The sequence below is a fragment of the Pelodiscus sinensis genome, chromosome 16 (assembly GCF_049634645.1).
Source record: "Pelodiscus sinensis isolate JC-2024 chromosome 16, ASM4963464v1, whole genome shotgun sequence".
Taxonomy (NCBI): domain Eukaryota; kingdom Metazoa; phylum Chordata; order Testudines; family Trionychidae; genus Pelodiscus; species Pelodiscus sinensis.
Window position 1 is genome coordinate 3017068 of NC_134726.1, and position 25244 is coordinate 3042311.

Genomic DNA, 25244 nt, shown 5'->3' on the forward strand with positions numbered 1-25244 from the left:
TCCCTGTTAGTGTGATTTGGGCTCCTACCGTCAACTTCTCTACAAAGCACAGCCTAGATCCTGGGCAAGTCTTTCCGAACAGAAGTGGGTTTGAGCCCTAGAAATACCCCCCCACGCACACCTGACCCTGGTAGTGCCGGTTGTTCTCTTTGCCCCTTGTGTATCTTGCCGCACTTTGGCCTCCCATCCCATGGTCATGGACATAGGCCTCGATTACAGGGAGTCTCACTGGCTGCCGTGGGCGAGGTCTGGAGATCCTGACTGACGCCGAGCAGCTGTTTGGCTCTTGCCTAAGAGGCAGAACCCCTCCAGCTGGTTCTTAGTGGATGAAGCACAGGATAGCTCTGTCCCATCACACCCGTGTTCAGAGCAGCCACAGCCTAGAGCCGGCATTGACCTCTGGGACTCAGTCACCCGAAGTTGCCCCTAATGAACATCTTCAATGCAGTTTTACTCTGCAAATGGATTCTGGGGATGGACATCAGGGGAGGGGTCACTTGATATTTGCCCTGTTCTGTTCATTCCCTCTGGGACGCCTGCCACTGGCGGAAGAGGATACGGGGCTAGAAGGACCTTTGGTCTGACCCATTACGGCCTATGTTCTTCTGACTTGTGTGGCGTAGTGGGGGGCTGTCTGCTCTGTGACCTGGGTCCCCCTGCGCTGGGACGGGAGATTCTCACTGACTCTCCCAAACGTGGATTAACCCAGACACCCAGGCTCAGCCTCCCAGGGAGAGACAAAGGGAGGAGGGGGAGACCAGCACCTGGCAGGGGGGCAGGGCTGGAAGAGAGTTTTAGTTTCTGTCTGGTATCATGGAGGAAGCAGCCTAGGCAAGGGGCTGGGAGTTAGGGGCCCAGGCTCCCCCATCTCAAGGGGGCCTGAGGCATCCTAGGCCTGCCCTGTAACCAGATGACATCTGTGCTGTGCTGTATCCTGGAGAAGCAATAAACTCCCTCTGCTCTACTGGCTGGCGGAGTCGGTTTGTGCCACTACGGGGGTGCAGGAGGCGGGGGAACCCCGATGCACCACCACAGCTTGGCAGCCAGGGATTCCCTGCCGTTGTCTCTCTGGTTCTAGAGCCAGGGGATTTAGCCTGTGGTGCTGGTCCACAGTGCAGAGAACATGAAAACGTGCTGCATATCAAAGCACCCCGGTCTGTTAGCTGTGACGTAGGATGCCTGTCTCACAGCAAACCCTGCCGATGCCCCCGGGGTTGGGCTCTTCTCTCCATCTTGCGCATCATTACCAGTAACAAGGGTTCTGCCGGACAAATTCTGCCTTCGGTGTCCGATTCCAGTGTCTTCAAACTCCACCCCCAGGGACACTGTAGTAATTTGGGGTTCAGCAGAGTTGCCCATTGTCACATTTGTTTCCTTGAAGCCCCAGGTGTGACTCTGATTACCCCTAAGGTGTATCCCTGTACAGCAGAGCTCCCCCAACCGTGGGGCACCTCTGGGGGGCATGGGGAAAGATTTGGGAAGCCTGGCAGGACCTGGAGAGAAGGCCACCCCGTCCTACTCCGCCCCCAGCTCTGCTCCTAGCTTCACCTCCAGCCTCAGCCCCAGACCAGGGCTCCGCTCCTGCTCCCAGCCCCACCCACAGCCAGGGTTCCAGCCCCCTTTCCCTTGTCTGTGTCTCCCCCCAAGCCACAGCCCCGCTCCCAGCCCTGGCTCTGGGGGACCAGAGAAGGGCCACAGGGGATGGGGGGCATGACCCTGAAAAGTCTGGAGACCACTTCTGTAGGGGAAGGAGGTGCCATTTTGATACACTCACCCTTCATAGAAGCCCCCTTTAAAATCTGAACTTTGCAGCTCCCTGGCCTTGACAGACTGTTGGAGAAGAATTGGGAGCCCTCTAAAGCAGTGGTTTTATCCACTAATATTACATCTAGCCGTTCCAAAGGGGTCTGCACCGCCATTGGAAATTTCTTTAGGGATCCACAAATGAACGAAGGCTGAAACCCGCTTCTCCAGATTGAATTGTACCACTGGCCACTGGAGGCTGATCTACTGAGTCGAGCGGTAATGAAGTGCAGGTGGCAAGAGGCCAAGTGTCTTTGAGGAGACTTGCTGGCAGTGAAAGAGCTGTGCCCTCGAAAAGGGCTGCATGTTGAAATCAGACACAGATCAACTCTCCTGAAATAGGGATTTAATTTTCTCCTTTCAGCCATCACTCTGCTCTCAAGTAGAATCACGTTCGGGTCCGTCCCCTGGGCCTCTCGCACCCTGTATCAGCCGAGTTAAATCCGAGACAACGTGTGAGACGCATGTTGCAGGTCTCAGAACCCCACCCAGCCACTCCTGTAACAGGCCCATAATCTTTGGCTGCGTTCCTGAAGTCCTCAAATCATGATTTAAAGACATCAAGTTGCAGAGAGTCTGCCAGGAACGTTTGTTCAGACCAGCAAGGGACCATGCTGCAGAGGAAGAGGAAAACCCCCGAGGGTCCCTGCCAGTCTGCCCTGGGGGGAAATTCCTTCCTGATCTCAAATATGGTGATCAGATAGACCCAGAGCCTGTGGGCAAAACCCACCGGCAGACACCTGGGAAAGAACTCTCCATAGTAACTCAGAGCCCTCCCCTTCGAGTGTCCCATCCCCTAGCAGTCACATGCCAGCGTAAGCAACTGTTCTCCCTCCCCTTCCACAAACTGCTGAAGCTCAGGGTTGAAACAAGTGAAGTTTTTTGCCCCCACTAGTGCCTGTGGAAGGCTGCTCTAGAACTTCGCTCCCCGGGTGGCTAGAACCCCTCTCATTCCCAGCCTGCACTTGTTGATGGCCATTTTATAGCCATCGGTTCTCAGGCATGGGAGTTAATCCATGTCCACTGCTGGCTTGTGGCCCCCAAGGTCGGCTGTGCACAGCTAGTACGCTGCCAGCTGCAGCAAGCCACACAGGGAAACCTGCAAAGGCTTGCTGGGTGAAACCCTGGAAACACATTCACTGCTGATCTTCTCTAGCTCAGCGGCTCCATGCTTCACAGAGCAAGTCAATCGGAATCCAGCGTAACAGCTCGGTCATGCCTAGCATTATGCCCAATTATCACCCCGCTGGACCCACGTCTGTGAGGAAACACAGCAAAGTTCCCTTCGCTTGGAAGCCCTGGAAACCTCTGTGGCGCTGAACTCCGCAGCAGGCCCTGAAAGCCCAAGCGAAGCTGAGCTGAACTGAGTAACTGCAAGTGCCATGTGCCGCCCTCCGTGCCAGCTCTCCTCGGCTGCAGACACACACCCTCTATTTGCAGCCTTTCCTCTGCTAGCCTCCCCCCAGAGGCGCTCACACAGCTGAGTTTGAATAGCTGCATTTTCAAATGTTCTGCCTTCGCTGTCGAGACTCTTCTAGTAACCCAGGGTATGTCTACACTACCCCCCTAGCTCGAACTAGCGGGGGTAACGTAGTCATCCGCAGTTGCAAATGAAGCCCGGGATTTGAATTTCCCGGGCTTCATTTGCATGAAGCCGGCCGGCGCCATTTTTAAATGCTGGCTAATTCGAACCCCGTGCTGCGCGGCTACACGCGGCACGGACTAGCTAGTTCAGATTAGGCTTCTAATCTAAACTAGCTGTACACCTTGTTCCACGTGTAGCCGCGCGGCACGGGGTTCGAACTAGCCGGCATTTAAAAATGGCGCCGGCCGGCTTCATGCAAATGAAGCCCGGGAAATTCAAATCCCAGGCTTCATTTGCAACTGCGGATGACTACGTTACCCCCGCTAGTTCGAACTAGCAGGGTAGTGTAGACATACCCCCAGAAACCAGACACAAACCAACGCTCCTCGGGTGGGGATTTAATTTTCTCCTTTCAGCCATCACTCTGCTCTCCGTAGAATCATGTTCGGGTCCGTCCCCTGGGCCTCCTGCGCCCTGTGTCAGCCAGTTAAATCCGAGACGGTGTATGAGATTACAGACTGTAGGTAATCATGCTGCTAGTCTGGCCTCTTGCACGCTGCAGGCCTCAGAACCTCACCCAGCCACTCCTGTAACAGGCCCATCATCTTTGGCTGCGTTACTGAAGTCCTCAAATCATGATTTAAAGACATCAAGTTGCAGCGAGCCCGCCAGGAACGCTTGTTCAGACCAGCAAGGGACCTGCGCCCTGTGCTGCAGAGGAAGGCAAAACCCGCGAGGGTGTCTTGTGCCCCTCGCCCTCCCCGCTTCAGGCTCAGACAGTCCCCCGAGGGCTGTGTCACGGGCCTGATTCTCATCCCACCTCAGCAATGCAAGTCCCTTGACTTCATGGAGCTACTTCTGGTTTACATGGCTGAAAGGAAGAGCAAAAATCACCCCCCACCCCCCAGGCTTTCCCTCTGCTTTCTGCCCCCAGCGCCCTTGGGCTAGGTGCCCGCGACTGGCCATCAGTTTAGAATACACTTGGGAGGACAAGTCTGAGGTGGCTCTTGCAGAGCCACAGAGGTTAGCTTGGGTCATGTTACACAGACTGGACCCCCCCTTCCCCCCGGCTATGGGAGGTGACGTGAGCTTGACTCCCCTCCACTGCCCATGGCTGGAGTTTGAACTCCAGGTGGTTGTGGCCTCGTTTACTCTTCGCCTGGCGCACTGTGTCGCTAGTTAGCAGAGAGAGGCCGTCGTGCTGCCCTCACCCTATTTAAACGATTCTGCCTTCCTCTCGGTGCAGCCCAGCCTGGGGACTGCTGCTCGGTTTGTAAATCCACCGGGAAGAGGAGCCAGGTGGCGTGGCGCCTTTGCCTCCCGCAGCGCCTGCTCGGTCCGGCCGGCCTGAACCGGCGCTGAGGCCCTCTTCAGGCCACAGAACCTCCTCGGGCATGGCCAGCCCAACACCTCTCGTTCCAGTCGCCTCAGTCTCAAGACCGACTGGGATCCCTCCAGATCACGGGCCGCCTCTGCCTCGCCCAGGAAAAGCACAGAGTGGCACAGAGCAGTTCCAGAGCGCAGGACAGCCATGGCATCTCTGACCCGCCTCTGGTACCAAGTGGGGAGGGCAGAAACCCCGCCGTGCTGACCCAGTTCCAACAAGGGCAGTCCTGGTCCCCACTGTGTCAGCTGCATCTGTGGAGCAGGCTCTTGTGGATTGCCTCTGCCTTTCCTCGCCATCCTCGCTGCTGGTCCAGGACTTTCCCAGGATTGTGCCCCTGGCAGCCCTTCCAGTGGAGTGACCCCGGGCTCCACTGCCCCTTTAAAACAGGCAGAGGCGACAGTTTCAAAGGGGAAGCTGCCACACACCTAGTCAGCTGTGCAGCGGCTTCCCCTTGGAACTGCCACCTCCGCGCCTTTCAGAGGGGCAGCTGTGGAGCCCAGGGGCAGCTGGGGAGTCCTGGGTTCTGGAGAAATGACGTGGGGAGTCTGGGGTCAGACAGCTCCACAGCTGACCCTTGGAAAGGCTCACAGGCGGCATTTTAAAGGGGGCCGCCACTGCCCAGCTCATAGAGGCAGCAAGGGGGGAGGGGATATCGACTGGTCCAAATACTGTCCGATAAGCATCTATAGCATGTTTGAGATAGTTAGCTCAGCTAGTGTAACCTTCAGCCCGTCCCAGGGCCAGGGACTTGTGTTTCACTAAGCGTATCTCCCAGAGAGGCAGTTGGAAAATCTACCGCCTCGCTTTGTAAGTTGGAGTTGTCTGGCTTCAGCGTCCAGCCCTGGGCTCTTGCTCTGCCTTTCTCTGGAGGCTGAAGAGCCGTAATGGCCAGGATTCCCTCCCCCGGCAGATACTGGCACTGCAATCAGGTACCTCTCAGTCAACTAAACCGATTGTGCTGTGTTACTTGAGCGGCTCCTTGATGGCAAGTCTGTCAGCAGGCGGGAGATTACTGTGGCGGGAACAGCCATTCTCTCGTGGGCTGTGCGGCCCGGCCTGTGGCACTGGCGTACTGGTAGGAGGTAGCCATGGAAACTCAGGGCCTGACTCGCCGGCGTAACGTCCCTTCAGTGGCATCACTCCAGTCTCACCAGTGTGGGAGAAAAGCCGGACTCTGCCGCCAAGGCTCACTACAGACATACGTGTGCGCACGGCCTGGCTCGGTGCAGTGACCTGGGCCAAAGCATGCTCCTTGCATGTCCATCTCCTCAGCGGTGCTGTGCCACGTGCTCTGGGTAGCTGTGAACAGCTGGAGCATCATTTTGTCTTCAAAGCTCCGGGCACACCGGATGCTCTATCTCAGCACCAGTGCGTGCACAGGCACTTAGCAAAAGCAGGGGCCACTGGAGCTGCAAACAGCAGCGAAAGCCAGGACGAGGCGCTAGACTGGTGCTGATGGCCCCTCCGCTGGCAGATTTCCAAGGGTACGTCTAGACTACAGGCTTCTGTCGACAAAGAGCGTCTAGACTACATTGAGTTCTGTCGACAAAGCAAGTCGCTTTGTCGACAGAACTCCGTAGTCTGGACGCAACGTTACAGGCAATAACACCTTCTGTTGACAGAGTTCTGTTGACAGAAGGTGTTATGCCTCGTAAAATGAGGTTTACCAGCGTTGACAAAACTGCTGAGTTCTCAGCGGTAGTGTAGACGCTGGTATAGTTTTGTCGACAAAAGTCCACTTTTGTCGACAAAACTAGGTAGTCTAGACACACCCCAAGAGACCCGGTAGCACACCGGGGTCTAAACCAAGGAGCAGCCCAATGAGGGCTATGGTGTAAAAATCTAGAGCGAGAGAAACAATGTGTCTGAAGCCATCAAGGGGCGCGCGGTGGTGGTGGTGGAGCGGGTGGGGTAGGGCTCTATTAACCGTAAATCCAGCCAACAAGATGAGTAAGCAGATAATCCCCCCCACACTTTTTTCAGAGCCCCATGGCATTGAAGGAGCATTGGGGTCCAACCCTGCTGTCATTCGCCTTGATGAGGGCACATGATTATGTCCCTGGAGAGCAAACCAGGAGCTTTCTCTCCCCAGAGCGGGTTCATTCACCGAGCCGCTTCTTAGTTGCTCTTTTAACCAAGTAGAGGAACGAGCATTTTTCTCATCTTGTTTCTCTCTCGGCTGCAGGGAGACCCAACAAGCGGATCGTGGGGACAATGCAAGGAGGAGACACAGAGGATGATGTAAGTAGGAAGGATCTGTGGGCTGCCGGGCATCTCCAAGGGCGCTTCGCAGCAACAGACCTGTCCCCCAGCACTAGCTGGCAGTGTCCCCAACACACGAGCATTCGCTGCCCATTCCCCTTCCCAGCCTCAGCCCCACCCCTCCCTCTCCTGCCCTGATTTCTTCCTTTATCCTCTGTAGCCCGCTCCTTCGCCATTCACCTCCTTAGCCTGCTCCTTCCCCATTCTGCTCCTTAGCCTGCTCCTTCCCCATTCACCTCCTTAGCCTGCTCCTTCCCCATTCACCTCCTTAGCCTGCTCCTTCCCCATTCACCTCTTTAGCCCGCTCCTTCCCCATTCACCTCCTTAGCCTGCTCCTTCCCCATTCACCTCCTTAGCCTGCTCCTTCCCCATTCACCTCCTTAGCCTGCTCCTTCCCCATTCACCTCCTTAGCCCGCTCCTTCCCCATTCAGCTCCTTAGCCTGCTCCTTCCCCATTCACCTCCTTAGCCTGCTCCTTCCCCATTCTGCTCCTTAGCCTGCTCCTTCCCCATTCACCTCCTTAGCCTGCTCCTTCCCCATTCACCTCCTTAGCCCGCTCCTTCCCCATTCAGCTCCTTAGCCTGCTCCTTCCCCATTCACCTCTTTAGCCCGCTCCTTCCCCCTTCACCTCCTTAGCCCGCTCCTTCCCCCATTCACCTCCTTAGCCCGCTCCTTCCCCCCTTCACCTCCTTAGCCCGCTCCTTCCCCCATTCACCTCCTTAGCCCGCTCATTCCCCCTTCACCTCCTTAGCCTTCTCCTTCCCCCATTCACCTCTTTAGCCCGCTCCTTCCCCATTCACCTCTTTAGCCCACTCCTTCCCCATTCACCTCTTTAGCCCACTCCTTCCCCATTCACCTCTTTAGCCCGCTCCTTCCCCATTCACCTCTTTAGCCCGCTCCTTCCCCCATGCCCTACCTCCGGTACCTCCTTAGCAATGGCAGACTCCTGCCTTTCCTAGAACCCCTCGCCCCTCCCACTCCTTTGTCCAGCCATGGAGCCTGAGATGGCACGAGGGTGTGCAGAGAGAAGGGCTGCCCCATCCGGGAGGGTTTGCTAGCTTTGAGATCTCAGATACTGAGGCCCTCGCTGGGCAGGCCAGCTCCCAGTGGCCTGTGCTCAGGGCCGGCGTGAGTTCCAGCCACTAGCCTCACTTCCAGGCCTTGCTCTGCCATTCGTTTCCGGCTCACATTGCTTGGGCTTTGTGTTTCTGCCTCATGCGTCCACTTTGTGCTAGGGTGGAGAGCCCCGCGTCCCTGTGCAGGCTGACGGGGGCACGTTCCCTGCCCGGCCCCACCCGGCCGCGGAGAACAAACTGTGCTGTGGCAGCAGTAGCCAGGGCCGGGGGCGGGGGGTACCTTCAGGCGCAAGGCGTGGAACGAGGAGTACCGGTAGTTCGGAATAGGAAGCCTAGTCCGAACTACCTAGTCTGTGCCGCGTGTAGCCGCGGGCACGGAGTCCGAACTAGCGGACATTTAAAAATGGCGGCGCCCGGCAAGATGCAAATGAAGCTCGGGAAATTCAAATCCCGGGCTTCATTTGCAACTTCGGTTGCCTACATTAACCACCCTAGTTCGGCAAGACGGGTCAGAGAGAGCAGGGGACCCCAGGGAGGGAAGGGCTAGACCCACCCGGGGAGCAGGGCAGGCAGGGGGCCGAGCGAGCAGCAGCTGGGCAGAGCCATACGTGGCAGCCGGTGCTGCGCCCGGTGGCCTCCCTGCCTGCTTTGCTTGTGTAGCGTTAGGGTAGGGCCCAGCAGGCAGGCTGGGGGCAGGCGTGCAGTGGGTTGCTGCAGGGGTACAGAAGGAAGGGGGGCACAGGCCAGCACATTGGCAGTGGGAGGCAAAGTGGAGCCAGGGCAGCTTTCCTTACCCCCACCTGGCCTCCCTCGGCCAGACTGGGGCCCACCTGGGTGGGCCGTGTTCCCAGCACCCGTCCTGTAGCGTGGAGCTTTGCGGCCAGTCCAGACCCTCCCCCCACCAGCAGCGCCGGCTGCTGTCTCCTCCCCTCGCTCTTCTTTGTAATGTCTCCGTTCTCCATCTCGCCTTGTTCTCTCCATTCGCGCTCGCCAAGGGGGGAGCTGCCCAAGCCCCACCAGGTAAACCCAAGACCTCCAGCTCCACGGCACAGGTGGGTTTGTCCCCTGCGGTTCATTTCCACCCCCAGGGCTCTCGGCCTCTCTCCATGGGCCTGCCACCCCCTAGATTCACTGGGCCTGGAAAGGTGGTTTCCTGCCGCCAGAGGGGTAGTGTTGTTAGTGCCCACCGGGGGGAGGGCTGCCGGCTCCCAGCACCTCCAGGCTGGGCCGCTGGCTCCGTGGTACGGCCACAAACAGAATCCCTCTTCCTGCTCGTGAGGCCAGGTCCACAAGGGGATCCTGCCCACCGGGTGCCCCTTGGCACAGCTCAGCGGGGCTAAGCTCAGCCCGGGAACCCGCCTGCACTTCCTGGGGCGCCGGGCGCCCCGGCCAGTTTCTGGGCAGGCAGAAGCCCCGGACATGGAGGCTAGTGCTGGGCTGAGAAGGGACGGGCCACGTGGCCCCTGCTTTCTTCCAGGAGTCGGAGGATAGCGAGATTGGCCTGGACGATGACGAAGACGACGATGAGGACGACCTGGAAGACGACAGTGTGGAGCTCGCTCCCAGCAAGGCCAATCGCCGGGCCAGGAAGCCAGAGCCCCTGGAGGAGAGCGATAACGACTTCTGACGCGGGCCAAGGTGGGAGCGACCCACAGCCTGGAGCAAACCCGCGGCAGGGTGGGGGGGCGTGGGGCACCCTGTGCGGGGTTACACAGGACTGGCATTCAGAGCAGTCCCTAGTAAAGCTGGGTGCCTAGCGATAACTCAGGGTGATGTGCCGCTAAATATTCGCTCCTTTCACCTGCGGGAAGGTGGCTCCTGACGCCCTTGCTGCCCGTGTTTACACCAGTCCTGCTGCCGGGAGGGGCCCACCCGGTATGTCACTTGGCAGGGGCAGCGGCCTCCTCTGCTGAGTTATGAGCCCAGCTGGGTGAGGCCAGCCCGACGGGACAAGCGGCCATGAGAGCCTTCTGCCCTTTTGGAAGCTGGCGACCCCCAGCTGGTGGTGCTGAGTCAGGCCGTTCGGGGTGCGGAGGGGGACCCATTCCAGCCTGGGAACCTGGGGACCAGCTGGTGGAGCTGAGTCAGGCCGTTCGGGGTGCGGAGGGGGACCCATTCCAGCCTGGGAACCTGGGGACCAGCTGGTGGAGCTGAGACAGGCCGTTCGGGGTGCGGAGGGGGACCCATTCCAGCCTGGGAACCTGGGGACCAGCTGGTGGAGCTGAGACAGGCCATTCGGGGTGCGGAGGGGGACCCATTCCAGCCTGGGAACCTGGGGACCAGCTGGTGGAGCTGAGTCAGGCCGTTCGGGGTGCGGAGGGGGACCCATTCCAGCCTGGGAACCTGGGGACCAGCTGGTGGAGCTGAGACAGGCCATTCGGGGTGCGGAGGGGGACCCATTCCAGCCTGGGAACCTGGGGACCAGCTGGTGGAGCTGAGTCAGGCCGTTCGGGGTGCGGAGGGGGACCCATTCCAGCCTGGGAACCTGGGGACCAGCTGGTGGAGCTGAGACAGGCCATTCGGGGTGCGGAGGGGGACCCATTCCAGCCTGGGAACCTGGGGACCAGCTGGTGGAGCTGAGTCAGGCCGTTCGGGGTGCGGAGGGGGACCCATTCCAGCCTGGGAACCTGCGTACCAGCTGGTGGAGCTGAGACAGGCCGTTCGGGGTGCGGAGGGGGACCCATTCCAGCCTGGGAACCTGCGTACCAGCTGGTGGAGCTGAGACAGGCCGTTCGGGGCGCGGAGGGGGACCCATTCCAGCCTGGGAACCTGCGTACCAGCTGGTGGAGCTGAGACAGGCCATTCGGGGTGCGGAGGGGGACCCATTCCAGCCTGGGAACCTGCGTACCAGCTGGTGGAGCTGAGACAGGCCGTTCGGGGCGCGGAGGGGGACCCATTCCAGCCTGGGAACCTGGGGACCAGCTGGTGGAGCTGAGACAGGCCATTCGGGGTGCGGAGGGGGACCCATTCCAGCCTGGGAACCTGGGGACCAGCTGGTGGAGCTGAGTCAGGCCGTTCGGGGTGCGGAGGGGGACCCATTCCAGCCTGGGAACCTGGGGACCAGCTGGTGGAGCTGAGACAGGCCATTCGGGGTGCGGAGGGGGACCCATTCCAGCCTGGGAACCTGGGGACCAGCTGGTGGAGCTGAGTCAGGCCGTTCGGGGTGCGGAGGGGGACCCATTCCAGCCTGGGAACCTGCGTACCAGCTGGTGGAGCTGAGACAGGCCGTTCGGGGTGCGGAGGGGGACCCATTCCAGCCTGGGAACCTGGGGACCAGCTGGTGGAGCTGAGTCAGGCCGTTCGGGGTGCGGAGGGGGACCCATTCCAGCCTGGGAACCTGCGTACCAGCTGGTGGAGCTGAGACAGGCCGTTCGGGGTGCGGAGGGGGACCCATTCCAGCCTGGGAACCTGCGTACCAGCTGGTGGAGCTGAGACAGGCCGTTCGGGGAGCGGAGGGGGACCCATTCCAGCCTGGGAACCTGCGTACCAACTGATGGCGCTGAGACAGGCCGTTTGGGGAGCGGGGGGGAGTTGGGTCCCATTCCAGCCTGGGAACCTGCGTACCAACTGGTGGCGCTGAGACAGGCCGTTCGGGGAGCGGGGGGGTCCCATTCCAGGCTGGGAATCTGGGTGCAGCCCTTTACAAACAAACCCCGTGGGGCGCTTGGGCTGGTCACAGCGATGGCTAGAACCAGCTTGGCTCTGCTGCTTCACTGTCCCTCTCTCCGGCCTGCGTCTTTCCAGCTGGCTGGGCCATCCAGCCCAACTCCCACACGCCTCCAACCGCACTGACCTGACCTGGCTGGGGACAGGGCCATCTCTGGGGAGCCAGCCACGTTCCAAGTCTTGGGCAGGGTGGGTTAGCCCAAGCTGCAAATTTGCTCTCCATTTTTTAAGCCCGCCCCCTGGCTTGGCACCAGCAAGGCTGAGCAGGGCCCCAGCACACAAGCAGCTGGCCTGCTGCTGGTACGAGTGCACTAAATGTGCTGGGTGCCACTGCTCCAGGAGAGGGTCTGGCAGGGCTGGTGCTGCCGCCCAGCTCCGCGCTGCCCCACTGCACCCACACCCAAAGCCCCTCCTGGCTGGAGCCTTTGCACTGGGGCAGCAGCTTGGCACAGGCTGCGCCCGGCCGGGAGCACGGCCCCGACATGGCGTCCACACCTCAGCGATGGAACTGACTGTCGCTTCCCCCTGGAAAGTCCCAAACGGCAGCTGCCGAGGGCAGAGGAGAATGCCGGGCCGCCACTGCTTTATTCCAGAGTCTTTATTCCAGAGCTTGGCACCTCCTCCCAGCCCCAGCCAGCCCCTGCAGAGGGGCCGTGGTGGAGCCAGTCTGCTGTTGCGCCGGCAGGAGAGCCGCTGTCCCTGTGGGAGCGACAGCACCTGCAGAGGAAGGCCCTGCGGCTTGGCTCTTCCCCGGGTACCGGTGTCACCTCCCCCTCTCAAACAGCACTGAGTGCCCACAGCAACGGCCACGGCCGGGCGCCACAGCCCCTCAATGCCCTTTAGGCACCTGAACTCCGTGAGCAGCTCGCCAGATCTCTCCCCTCACGCCTGACCTTGCAGCTCAGCCCTGGCAGCTGGGCCGTGCGGCGGGTCGCTTGCCCTGAGCCCGTTCAGAGCGGGCAGCTGAGCAGCGCCAGCCTGGCCTAGGGCAGCGGACATGGACCCCCCACGTCGCTCCCAGCCACAAGGGGACGCCCTCAGAACATGGGCTCGGCCTCGCGCTTGGCGGGACTCTGGGACTAGGAGCTGCCTGACTGCTCCTGGAAGTAGAGAACTGGGCAGGGGCCAGGCCCTCTCCCTGCCACCTGCAGCTCCGCAGAGCAGCCCGACTCCGCCCCTTCGCCCACAGGCTGGCTGGCCTTCGGTGGGCCCAGCCCCCCCCGCCTGCCGGGGGCTGGGCCGCTTGCTGTTGGGTGCAGCATGGGCTTGGTGGCTTGTTCATGGTGCAGGCCCTGCCGTACTCACAAGCACTGTGCCCTCATTGTCCCCATCCATGTGGGGAACACATTTTGTTAGGTGCACCAAGGTCCAAGAGGATGTGCTCCACCCACACAAACACGTGCTGCTGGCGCTTCAGCTTGGCAGCATTGGACTCTCCTGGGTGGCTGCCCTAGAGCTCAGTGTCCAGGGAGCGCCATGCGAGCCGAGGGAAGAGGTTTCCTGTTGGACCCCCTAAAGCAGGACACACGGACAGTCCTGGAGCTTGCTCCAGGGACCATGACAAGCCTTGGGAGCAGAGATTTGCGTGGGCCGGCCGTGTGCAACCCCCCGGGGATTACCTAGCGCGAAGGCCTGCGGGGCTGGGCAGGCGTGAGGGGAAGATGCTGGCTGGCGAGTTTCCGTGCTGTCCGGGCATAGCAGGCTACGTGCCAGGCTCCCTGTGCTGGGTGCGCTGAGTGCCCTGTGCTCGCAGCCCTGCTCACCGCACTGGGCCCCAGGCACCCCGGCTGGCAGTGGGACTTTCTGTCCCCGGGGCCAGGTCACAGGCTTAGCACTTGTGCCCTGCACCTTGCCTCCCGCCCACTTGCACCCGTCCCGCGGGCCCCTCCCAGGCCCTGCCACGAGCTCGCTCCTCAGCCGGCTGCATCCTTCCCCTGCTCTGCTGAGAGGCGCGTCCTTCACCGGCAGGAGCAGCCACGGCAGCAGCTTTCATTGCTGGAGCGAGGCCTCCATCACCCCCACCCCCGTGGACTCTGAGCGACTCAGCGTCACAGAGCCGGTCCCGGTGCTGCGGCCTCCGCTGGCCACGAGGGCGGAGCTGCCACGCTCCGACATGGGGCAGTGAGCCGGGACGGGGTCCTTGGAGCCAGTCTCTGCCCCGTCCCCGCCTCCGCTCGCTCGCCTGGCGCTTCCCGGGGCCACGGCCCTACATCTCCACGACGCAGCAGGGGGCGTTGGTCCGGATGGCGTCGGCGATCACCTTGGCGCCGGACTGGCCGATGCGATTGCCCTGCAGGCTGGGAGAGCACACGGGACAGGCATGAGTGCAGCAGTGCTGCAGAGCAGGCTGCCCGGGTCCTGCCCCACTGCGCACGGGGCTGTGGGACGTCCACAGCCCACACTACACCATAACCGGGGCTGGCGCAAGCTCACACCACACGGGCCAAGCTGCTCCCTCCTCCAAGCCACGCCCACGTCTGGCTTTGGCTGGGCCCACGCAGGACAGCTTAGCAAAGCAGGGGTGAAGGGCCGATGGCTGGGGCCTCCCGGGGCAGGCGAGGTCAGCCAGTCCTGCAAGGACACTAGCATGGCCGCCGCGTTCCCAGAGGCAGGGGAGGTCACGCCCTGCCCCCACGTCTCCATCCCTCTGCCAGCCACACACGCGACTCCACACCCGGCAGCAACTCACTTGACGTAGGTGAGGCCGTGGTTGCCGGTCAGAGCCGTGGCGATGCAGATAGCCCCGTCCATGCCTAAGGAGTTCTCCTGGAGGCTGGCGAGGAGACAAAGGCTCGTTAAGAAGAGAGGCCGGGAGAAATCCTGGGACACGGGCCCCTTTTTCTGTCCCAGTGAGGTCTGGGCGGAGAACTCGGCATGGGCGGGAGCATGCCTGGCAGCTGGGGGCAAGAAACCGAACGCGGCAGCCTCTGGCCCAGTGGCACAGGCTGGCGGCTGTTCTAACAGGCTGTTCGTATTTGCAGGTCCCCAAAGGAAACCTGCCAACCACATTTCTGTCAGGCTGACTACGAAGCAAATCCAGCCCCTCATCCCCTCCGCTGCAGACTGGTCAGGTTGGACTGATTTCGATCAAAGCATCGGTTCTAAGCTTGTTTGGCAGTTGTGCCTTTTACAGGAAGTTTTGAGTTGTGTTGGTCGGTACCATTACAGCTGGCCGAATGTGCTAGAGACATAAGAAAAAACTATCCCTGTTTTGTAACTAAAACCAATTGAGTTATCAAAACCTCAGAACGATTCTCCCTAGGTATGAACTGAACTGATTGATTCGGGTCAGTCCTACAAGATTTTAGAACTAGTGGAGCCTGTGATTCTTAGTCGTAGATTGGAAAAGAAACACGCCCCGTCCCGCTTCTCTAGTGCCCAAACATTGCTTCGCTTGAGTGCTAATCACTGAGCTAGCTGAATAAGTGAATGGAGGAAAGTGTTCTCTCTGCACCTGAAAAGTGACTGTTCTCCAAAGCTGCTTTAACACTGCCGCAGCCTCTGGTTTTGGCTGCTTAGCCACGGGCTTCCCCCAGGTCAGTGCCTTGGCTTTCTTACAAACACATATGGCTTCGGCTATTTTTTTTTAATGTAAAATTATTTTAACTTAATAGAGTACGTTTAGGCCTTAACACTGGCGATTTCAAATTTCATTTTAAACAGGCTTATTGGTCAAAATAAACCTGGTTTGAATTCATTGCTTTTATCTTTTACCCCCTCTACTTTTATCCATTCTGGGCTCTGCGTATTGGCTCAAATTTCTTCCTTCATAGTGTGCTGCCGGTGCTGCCCGATTTGCTCCATGTCACACAAGAGGGTCAGTAACAGTGACATCCCAATCCAGTCACAGGGCTCCTTTGCTGACAGCTCTCTCTCTAGCCGGCAGGTCAGAGGCCACCAGGTTGGGGCAAAAGCTGCTGTTCACATTCAGCAAAGAAACAGGACAGTGTGGGAGCGTTTGGAGACTCAGAGCGGGCTGGTGAAGGCGCCTCGCTAAGATTTCCACCACCAGACCCCTCCTCCCCCCCCCCCGTTATCAGTTCGAGCTGTGACCATTTGGGTTGAAATTTCCCATGGGAGGCGCCTGCCTCGGGCTGAACTTGTTGGGCGCCGTTCAGCAAAGGCCGTTCAGCCATTTCCGAAACAGATCGAGGGGATTAGAGGGAAACCTCTGCACAGAAGGACATGGGTCCGGTGGGGGAACAGCATCAGAGCCTGGATCGCACGCATGCGCCCAAGGGAGCCGAGTGCAGACCGCCCAGGGAACCTTCCCTCCGGCACTGCCTGCCGGCCGGCCGTTGGCGGGATGTGTAGCCTTTGCCTGAGCGTGGCAGGGACTCACTTGAGAACGCGGAGGCTGCGGTTGACCTTCAGGGCGCTGGCCATGGCTTTGGCTCCAGCCACACCGATGGAGTTCCCTCGCAAGCTGCCGGGGACGCAGGAGACACAAAGGCCATTAGGACAAAGGGCGCCCACAGTGCCCGCCGAAGGAAGGTTAAGGTGTGGGGGAGGGGAGACCGAGCACATGCCAGCTGGCCTGGGGCTCAGACGTGCTGGAACTGAGGACTCCCAACGGGTCCCAGCCTCCTGCGTGAGCGGACGATTGTCTCCCGCAGGGGCTGGGGAGAAGTGCGCTGCAGGGGCGCAGGGGTACTTACTCCAGAGTGGTGAGCGTTCTGTTCACAAGTAAGGCCTCTGCCAGGGCTTTGGCCCCGCTCACACCGATGGAAGCCACCTGGAGGCTGCAAGAGAACAAGGCCGGTTCACGGCTGTTCATGGCGAGCTGCCCCGAGCGCCCAGGCTGCCGGGGATGGCGGCCAAAGTCGGTCCCCGCCTGGCACGTTCCCCCCCGCAGAGCAGCAGGGACGGGGCCTGCAGTGAGGGCACCCACCCAGCCGGGGGCTGAGTTCTGAGCTGGGTACCCGCAGCCCATTCTCCGCTGAGCGACTCGCCAGGAAACAGACGGAGGCTGCGGGGCAGCCAGCACTGACCGCGGCTCTGCGAGCTGTGCACCCGTCACGGCCGCCAGGCAGGAGTGCGGCGGGTACCTACCGCCATGGCCTGGCAGCGAAGGGCCTGTTCCCTCTGAGTACCAGCCTGCCGGAGCCAACTTGCAGCAGCCGCAGGGGCTGGCATGTCACCTGGGTCACTTGGCCTGTGACAGGCCAACAGCAACCGGAGACGCATCCCCCAGGAGACCTGGCCACACAGCTCCCCAGGCAGTCGCTCCCGGCCATGCCCTGTGGCCACCAGGCTCCTTGCAAATCACCTTGCTCCGGCCCACTCCTTACTGCCCAGCTCACCTCGCTCCGGCCTCCACCCACCACGCACCCCCAAGGGGCACGGCCCCATCACTTTGTGCCAGCTGCAAAGGCGCGTGGGGGGACGTGGAGCTGGGGGGCAGCAGTGGAGGGGGCCTTGGGGAGAACGGGGCAGCACAAGGACTGGGCCACAGTCCAGGTGCTCGTGGCCTGTCTGCACTTTTAGGGAACCACCGCCGTTCCTGCTGGCTCGCTAGTGGGACACCTACCAGAGGGTGGTGAGGGTGGTGTTCACCTTCAGAGCAGCAGCCAGGGCAGCCATGCCTTCGTCGCCAATCGCGTTCTCCTGCAAACTGAAACGGCGTGTGCCTGTGACAGCCCCGTCCCCGTCCCACCCTGGACAGCGTCCTCGGCCCCGCGGGGGAACTGGCCACGCAGGAACAGGCGCTCTGGGAGGGCGGTTAATGGCTCCCAATGCAAGCCGGCTCCCTGATCAGGGCACCCCGAAATCCTGCGGCTGCCAGGCACCACGGGGACGGGGAGCTCTCAGAGCCCGGGGAGCTGCCCAGGGACGGAGCCCAGCCGCTTGGAAATAAGGTGAAGCAACTCCGAGGGCCGAGCCACTGGAACTACTGACCAGAGGCCGCAGTACAGTCGCTGTCACCCGCCAGTTCGTGCCCAGATCAGCTGTCTTGCTGAAAGATCGGCTCTAGGAATTGGGGGGGGCAGCCGCCCGGCCTGTGGGATCCAGGAGGTTGGCCTGGGCCCCTCCCGTCTGGCCTTCGGAGCAGAGTCGATGCAGCCCCGAAGGCAGTGACCCTCGCTCAGTACAGGGGAATTCAGGCAACAAAGTTACCTAACGCGGGGTGACCAGCCATCCCGGGGGGGAGGCTGTGTTCATAATCCCCCCCCCCCTCGGCTGCAGTGCTGTGGCTTTATGGCCCTCTCCTTCCGCCACCACCCACAGGACGCCCCCCAGCTGAACCCCTGAGCAGACGGGTAGCTATTGGGTCAGCGAGTGGTGTATTGGGGGATGCTCCGGCAGGGCAGCTGGCTGGGGGGGGGCAGGCCCCTGCAGGATGAGCTCAGCTGGGGGGTGCACGGCAGGGCCCCCCGCTGACTCCAGCCGGTCAGAGCCCAGTGGCTGGGGACAGTGCGCCCGGCGCCTTTCCCGGATGGAAACATTTTTGCTGGGGGGAGCGAAGGCGCAAGAGCCCCCAGACTCTCCCTCACCAGACAGCGGGGCCCGGGCCACAGCTCTGGCCCACCTGCCGCACGCCGGCCCTGCCGGGGACAGCCAGGCAGGCAGGACACGGTCCCTGAGGAGGGGCCCTCCAGCACCAGCTGCTTCCGCCCGCCCGCCCAGCCCCCTGGGGCCCCCCACAGCCGGCCAGGCAGACTCACTCGAGGCTGGTCAGGCTGGTGTTGGAGTGTAGTGCTTGGGCCAGCGCCTGGGCCGCCTTCGCCTGGATGAAGTTCCACTGCAGGCTGTGCCAAGAGAAGCGGGCGCAGAGGGTTAAACCCTGGGGGCTCCGCGAACAGGGGAAGCCCAGCCCAGGGAGGGGCCCTTGCCATGGGGGGACCCGCTGGAAGAGGGGATGTTGCAAGGGGAGGCCAGCGAGGTTTAGCTGCATCCCGCCCAATGGAATCCCCCGTCCCGTTGGTACCAGACACGTGACAGGGATATGTCGGGGGGGTACCGACCAGGGCAGCAGCAGGGATATGTCTGGGGGGGGGGGTACCGACCATGGCAGCAGCAGGGATATGTCTGGGGGGGGTACCGACCAGTGCAGCAGCAGGGATATGTCTGGGGGGGGTACCGACCATGGCAGCAGCAGGGATATGTCTGGGGGGGGGGGGGTACCGACCATGGCAGCAGCAGGGATATGTCTGGGGGGGGGTACCGACCATGGCAGCAGCAGCGATATGTCTGGGGGGGGTACCGACCATGGCAGCAGCAGGGATATGTCTGGGGGGGGGGTACCGACCATGGCAGCAGCAGGGATATGTCTGGGGGGGGTACCGACCATGGCAGCAGCAGGGATATGTCTGGGGGGGGGTACCGACCATGGCAGCAGCAGGGATATGTCTGGGGGGGGGGTACCGACCATGGCAGCAGCAGGGATATGTCTGGAGGGGGTACCGACCAGTGCAGCAGCAGGGATATGTCTGGGGGGGGACCGACCAGTGCAGCAGCAGGGATATGTCTGGGGGGGGACCGACCAGTGCAGCAGCAGGGATATGTCTGGGGGGGGACCGACCAGTGCAGCAGCAGGGATATGTCTGGGGGGGGTACCGACCATGGCAGCAGCAGGGATATGTCTGGGGGGGGTACCGACCATGGCAGCAGCAGGGATATGTCTGGGGGGGGGGGGTACCGACCATGGCAGCAGCAGGGATATGTCTGGGGGGGGGTACCGACCATGGCAGCAGCAGGGATATGTCTGGGGGGGGTACCGACCATGGCAGCAGCAGGGATTTGTCGGGGGGGGGTACCGACCATGGCAGCAGCAGGGATATTTCTGGGGGGGGGTACCGACCGGTGCAGCAGCAGGGATATGTCGGGGGGGGGTACCGACCATGGCAGCAGCAGGGATATGTCTGGGGGGGGTACCGACCATGGCAGCAGCAGGGATATGTCTGGGGGGGGGGGTACCGACCATGGCAGCAGCAGGGATATGTCTGGGGGGGGTACCGACCATGGCAGCAGCAGGGATATGTCTGCGGGGGGGGGTACCGACCAGTGAAGCAGCAGGGATATGTCTGGGGGGGGTACCGACCATGGCAGCAGCAGGGATATGTTGGGGGGGGGTACCGACCAGTGAAGCAGCAGGGATATGTCTGGGGGGGTACCGACCATGGCAGCAGCAGGGATATGTTGGGGGGGTACCGACCATGGCAGCAGCAGGGATATGTCTGCGGGGGGGGGGGGTACCGACCAGTGAAGCAGCAGGGATATGTCTGGGGGGGTACCGACCATGGCAGCAGCAGGGATATGTTGGGGGGGGTACCGACCATGGCAGCAGCAGGGATATGTCTGGGGGGGTACCGACCATGGCAGCAGCAGGGATATGTCTGGGGGGGTACCGACCATGGCAGCAGCAGGGATATGTCTGCGGGGGGGGGTACCGACCAGTGAAGCAGCAGGGATATGTCTGGGGGGGGTACCGACCATGGCAGCAGCAGGGATATGTCTGGGGGGGGGGGTACCGACCATGGCAGCAGCAGGGATATGTCTGGGGGGGGGGTACCGACCATGGCAGCAGCAGGGATATGTCTGGGGGGGGTACCGACCATGGTAGCAGCAGGGATATGTCTGGGGGGGGTACCGACCATGGCAGCAGCAGGGATATTTCTGGGGGGGGGTACCGACCATGGCAGCAGCAGGGATATGTCTGGGGGGGGTACCGACCATGGCAGCAGCAGGGATTTGTCGGGGGGGGTACCGACCATGGCAGCAGCAGGGATTTGTCGGGGGGGGGTACCGACCATGGCAGCAGCAGGGATATTTCTGGGGGGGGGTACCGACCGGTGCAGCAGCAGGGATATGTCGGGGGGGGGGTACCGACCATGGCAGCAGCAGGGATATGTCTGGGGGGGGTACCGACCATGGCAGCAGCAGGGATATTTCTGGGGGGGGTACCGACCATGGCAGCAGCAGGGATATTTCTGGGGGGGGGTACCAACCAGTGCAGCAGCAGGGATATGTCGGGGGGGGGTACCGACCATGGCAGCAGCAGGGATATGTCTGGGGGGGGTACCGACCAGTGCAGCAGCAGGGATATTTCTGGGGGGGGGTACCAACCAGTGCAGCAGCAGGGATATGTCTGGGGGGGTACCGACCATGGCAGCAGCAGGGATATGTCGGGGGGGGGTACCGACCAGTGCAGCAGAAGGGATATGTCAGGGGGGTACCGACCATGGCAGCAGCAGGGATATGTCTGGGGGAGGGAGGGTTCATAGGAACAGCAGAGCGGCCAGCCTGGGTCAGACCAGTGGTCCATGCGGCCCAGTGTCCTGTCTGCCGACAGTGGCCCAGGCCAGATGCTGCGACGGGAATGAAGGGAACAGGCAATAATCGTCATCTCTCCCCTCCGTCCAGCCCCAGCATCTGGCAATTGCAGGTTAAGAGACACCCAGGGCACGGGGCTGCATCCCTGCCCCCTTCGGCTCCCAGCCGTTGCTGGGCCTGTCCTCTGGGAGCGTTCCTAGCTCCATCCTGAGCCCGGTCAGCCTGCGTGTGCCATCCCAGCCCCCTGGCGAGGCGTTCCCCAGGCTGACTGGGGGTTGCCTCGAGGTGCTTCCTGTTGCGTCAGACCCGCCGCCTGTTCCTTTCACGTGTGGTGAGTCCCTGGTTCAGGCTGGTGTCCTGACAGGTTAACTGGTACCACAGCTAGCAGTTTCGCAGGGTCGCATTTGAGTTCCGTCAGAACTCCTCCGCCTACCAGCTGGCCCTGGCGACTTTACTCTTCAGTTACAGGTTTGTTCCGAAGTGTCCTCAGTGGCACCTCCCTTGGGGCCACTCCTCAGACGTGTCACCCACCAGGAACGGCTCAGGCGCGGGGCGCTCCCTCACGCCCTGTGCGGCGAAGGCGAGGCAACGAAGTCACGTAGCTTCTCCACAACAGTCTCCTTTTCCTTCACTGCTCCTGTAGGGCCTAGATGGTCCAGCGGCCTCGTGGACTGTTCAGCTCCCTACTTCTGATGCACACAGGTTTTGTGCTGTTAGCATTTGTGCCTTTTGCCTGTTGCTCCTCAAACTGGTTTTTGGGCTGCCTGATTAAACTCGGGCAAGTCAAATTTGAGTGTCTATTTTCCTCAGTAGAATTTGACTTCTCATTTGTAAAGGATATCACCTCTGATCACACCTCTTGCTCTGTTTGGTCACAGTGGCCAACATTTTGTTCCTTTTGCCGTTTTGTTGGTTTTAAGTTTGGGACAGACATTTGGTTTGCACCTCTATTATGATGGCTTTTTAAAAGTTTTCATGCAGTTTGCAGGCATTTCACTCTTGTGACTGTTCCTTTAACTTCCATTTCATTAGCTTCCTCACTTCCGTACAGCTCACCTTTTTGAAGTTCAGAACTACTGTGGAGGGTTTCTTTGGTATTCCCCCCACCACAAGAATGCTAAATACAATCACATTACGGCCCCTACCACCAAGCAGTCCAGCTATATTCCCCCCTTGGACCAGATTTTGTGCTCCACTTAGGAGTAAATCAAGAATTGCCTCTCCCCTTGTAGGTTCCAGGATTAGCTGTTCCAAGAAGAGTCGTTAATGGATTTATAGCTCATTACAAAAATCTGTAACCCAGTAATTCCCCCATTTTTGTCCTTTGATTGCAACAGTGATAACAGGCCACTTTTCCTTTCATGGTCTCGGAATACATATGGTAACTACTATGCTAAACCATCTGTCCCACCTCATTAGCGGTGACACTGTGCAGCTCTCCCAGCCCTGTAGACCAGCTCTGGGTGGCTTCAAGGCTTGTCACTCTCACTACCAGAAGTTGGACCCATTAAAGCGACCACCTCCCCCACCCTGTCTCTCTAATCTTCTGGGACTGATGCTGCAAAATCAGAAAAGAACAGCCCGGAGAAGGCAGCTAAAGAGAAGGAACCACAAATCAAGGCCAAGGTGAAACTCACTGCAGGGACATGAGCGCCTGATTCTCCTTCATTGCCAGCGCAATGGCCATGACTCCTTCATCATGCAGCAGATTCGCAGCGAGGCTGGAGACAGAGTGTAGAGAAAAGAGTTAATCACAGTGGGATGTCTCACACCTGCCTCTGGCAGTGAGACAAGAGCAAAGGGAGGGAGGGAGTTAAAAGGCAATTAACAGGAAACATTGGTTTTTACAGTGTAATGGGTGGTTAATCAATGGAACTCACTGCTGCAGGATATGGAAGCAAACAGCTTCAAAAATTTTAAAATGGAATGAACAATTCTAGGAACAAGACGAGTGCCTGCACTGACACCAGCCCCTGCCTGAGGGCTGTGCTAGTGCTGAACGGACGGCATAAGCTGGGGCAGAGGAAAGCCAGCTGACTTACTCTAGGTTCCTCAGTGTGCGGTTAGTGCACAGAGCATTGGCGATCTCTGGTGCCCCCTCCTGGCCGATGGAATTCTCCCGCAGGCTAGGGAAAGACAAGAGCCAGGACTGGTCGCTGGGTATGGAGTCCCTCCTCTTAGTTGAGGAGTGGGAACAGCACACCCCTCCAGCACCCCCAAATGCCCCTCCCAGTTCACACACACCCTTCCAGCACCCCCAAATTCTCCCAGTTCTCACACACACCTCCAGCACCCCCAAATACCTCTTCTCAGTACACACACCCCTCCAGGACCCCAAACACACCTTCCAGCACCCTCAATGTACACTCTCCTGTCCCAGTTCATACACAACCCCCCAGCACCTCCAAATACCCTCTCCCAGTTCACACACAAAGTGCACTCTCCTGTCCCAGTACACACACACACATCCCTCCTGCATCTCCATATACCTCCTCCCAGTACACACCAACCCCATATACTCCCTTCAAAAAACCCCAATACCTTCCCTCATCCCAGTGCACATACATACCCCATCACACCCCTCAATACCCCCTCCAGCACACCCCCAAATAACCCCTCCCCAGCAGTGTCTGCTTTTGGGGAACCTGCCCATCACCAGCCTAAGCCAAGGAGACATTCCCCCCTGTGGCTGGCAGGGGCCGCTGCTGCGGCAGGGCTAGGACAGGCCCAGCTGAGCTGGTACATTCCACAGGGAAATCTGACCCGAGTTAGATGGACTCTGAAGTGGCGACACCCACCAAGCTGGGACCCAGACCAGCCAGTGGGGGCAGATGCCTTCCCCGGGGCCTGCCCCCACCGGTTGAGTCTCCCAGGAGCTGCCGGGCGGGGGCCGTATCAGCAGCAAGGCCCTCACGCCGAAGCTGGTGCAAAGCCACAACCTCCCGGCCCAGACGGCGCGGCACCGAATGGCGCCGTTCTGTGGCCGCAGCACTGGCCAGAGGCCCGGCGGGACGGGGGCAGGACTTACTTGAGGCTGACGAGGCCCCGGTTGGCGCGCAGGGCTCCGATCAGCGCCGTGACCCCCGCGTTGCTGATGGAATTGCTCTGGAGGCTACGACACAGACAGACACCGTGGGGTCACAACGGGAAGGATGCGGGGGGGGGGCGCTCGGACCAGCCCAGCCCGGGGGGGTCACCGTGACTGCCTGGCATGTGTAAGAGCTGAATGCACCACGGCAAAATGGGCCAGCCTACAGGACCGCCTGGCTGGGTGGGCGGAGCCCGCCGAGACAGAAAGCCCCGCCCTCCATGGGGGCGGGGCCACAAAGCAGGAATCAGCTGCCAGTAACGATGGAGCAGGAGGGAGGGTCACAGGTTCGGAAGGCGGCAGCTGGGGACACCAAGCAGAGAGCCCCGGAGGGCGCCCAAGGGCCCGTGGACGCCTCTCAGAGGAGCCGTGCTGAGATGGGAGGCAGGAAGAGGCTAAAATCCAAGCACCAGAAATGCAGGGCACACGCCTGTCCAGCTTCCTCTTCTGGGGCTGGTGGGTACCGCCAAGGCCGCGCCAGGAGGCAGCTGGGAAGGGGGCGGGGCCATGTGTGTGGGGTGCACAAAGGAAAAGCTCAGGAAATCCAGCCAGAGCCCCAACAGGCAGACGGGGGCAGGGGGAGGGGTTCTCCCTGGGCACTGGAGGGAGGTGGGTGAGGGCCTGAGCTCTCAGTGAAAGGTGCCAGACCACGAAGGTGGAAGACCCCTGTTTGCCCCGGGACAGGCGAGAGCAGCTTGCGCCCTGCCCCCGTGCCAGGTTACCCTGCCCCCGGCCTGCACTGGAAGGGAGGCGTCTGTGGGGCTGGAGGGCTGGTCAGTCTGCAGCCCCTCTGCTGAGCCCCACGAGGGAGCGGACGGCGACTCACAGGCCGCCAAGCCTCAAGCAGGGTAATAACTTTGGGCACTGTGGGCGCAGGTGGCTTGCAAGTGGGGAAACAGCCCTTCTCCCCCCATGCCCTTCTCCCCCCATGCCCTTCTCTCCCCCTCCCCCGTGTCTTGTTTGATTAATCTTCCTGCTTGACCCTCCTCTGAAGCTACCAAGATACCTTGAAGGAGATTCCCAGGGAGGCCTCCCAGAATGGACTCCCTGCTGGAAATGCTGCTGTGCAGTAGCAGAGCCTCACGTCCCTGGTCATTACCCTCA

The 25244-nt window shown here is 60.7% G+C and overlaps 2 protein-coding genes across 6 annotated transcripts in view; one reads left to right on the plus strand and one right to left on the minus strand.

Moving 5' to 3' along the window:
• The window catches only part of CLUAP1 (clusterin associated protein 1), a 99483-nt gene extending 83998 nt beyond the window's left edge, over positions 1-15485 (plus strand). For all 4 annotated transcript variants that reach the window (XM_075899090.1, XM_075899088.1, XM_075899089.1 and 1 more), the window contains 3 exons: positions 6961-7016; positions 9591-9751; positions 14761-15485. In XM_075899090.1, the coding sequence (XP_075755205.1) occupies positions 6961-7016; positions 9591-9740 (206 nt within the window). In that variant the 3' untranslated portion in view covers positions 9741-9751; positions 14761-15485. The remainder of the gene's footprint in view (positions 1-6960; positions 7017-9590; positions 9752-14760) is intronic.
• Positions 12363-25244, minus strand: part of NLRC3 (NLR family CARD domain containing 3) — a 43010-nt gene continuing 30128 nt past the window's right edge. For both annotated transcript variants that reach the window (XM_075899081.1, XM_075899082.1), the window contains exons 11-19: positions 24081-24164; positions 23095-23178; positions 22690-22773; positions 18445-18528; positions 17310-17393; positions 16438-16521; positions 16122-16205; positions 14469-14552; positions 12363-14076 (exon numbers count right to left, since the gene is read on the minus strand). In XM_075899081.1, the coding sequence (XP_075755196.1) occupies positions 13986-14076; positions 14469-14552; positions 16122-16205; positions 16438-16521; positions 17310-17393; positions 18445-18528; positions 22690-22773; positions 23095-23178; positions 24081-24164 (763 nt within the window). In that variant the 3' untranslated portion in view covers positions 12363-13985. The remainder of the gene's footprint in view (positions 14077-14468; positions 14553-16121; positions 16206-16437; positions 16522-17309; positions 17394-18444; positions 18529-22689; positions 22774-23094; positions 23179-24080; positions 24165-25244) is intronic.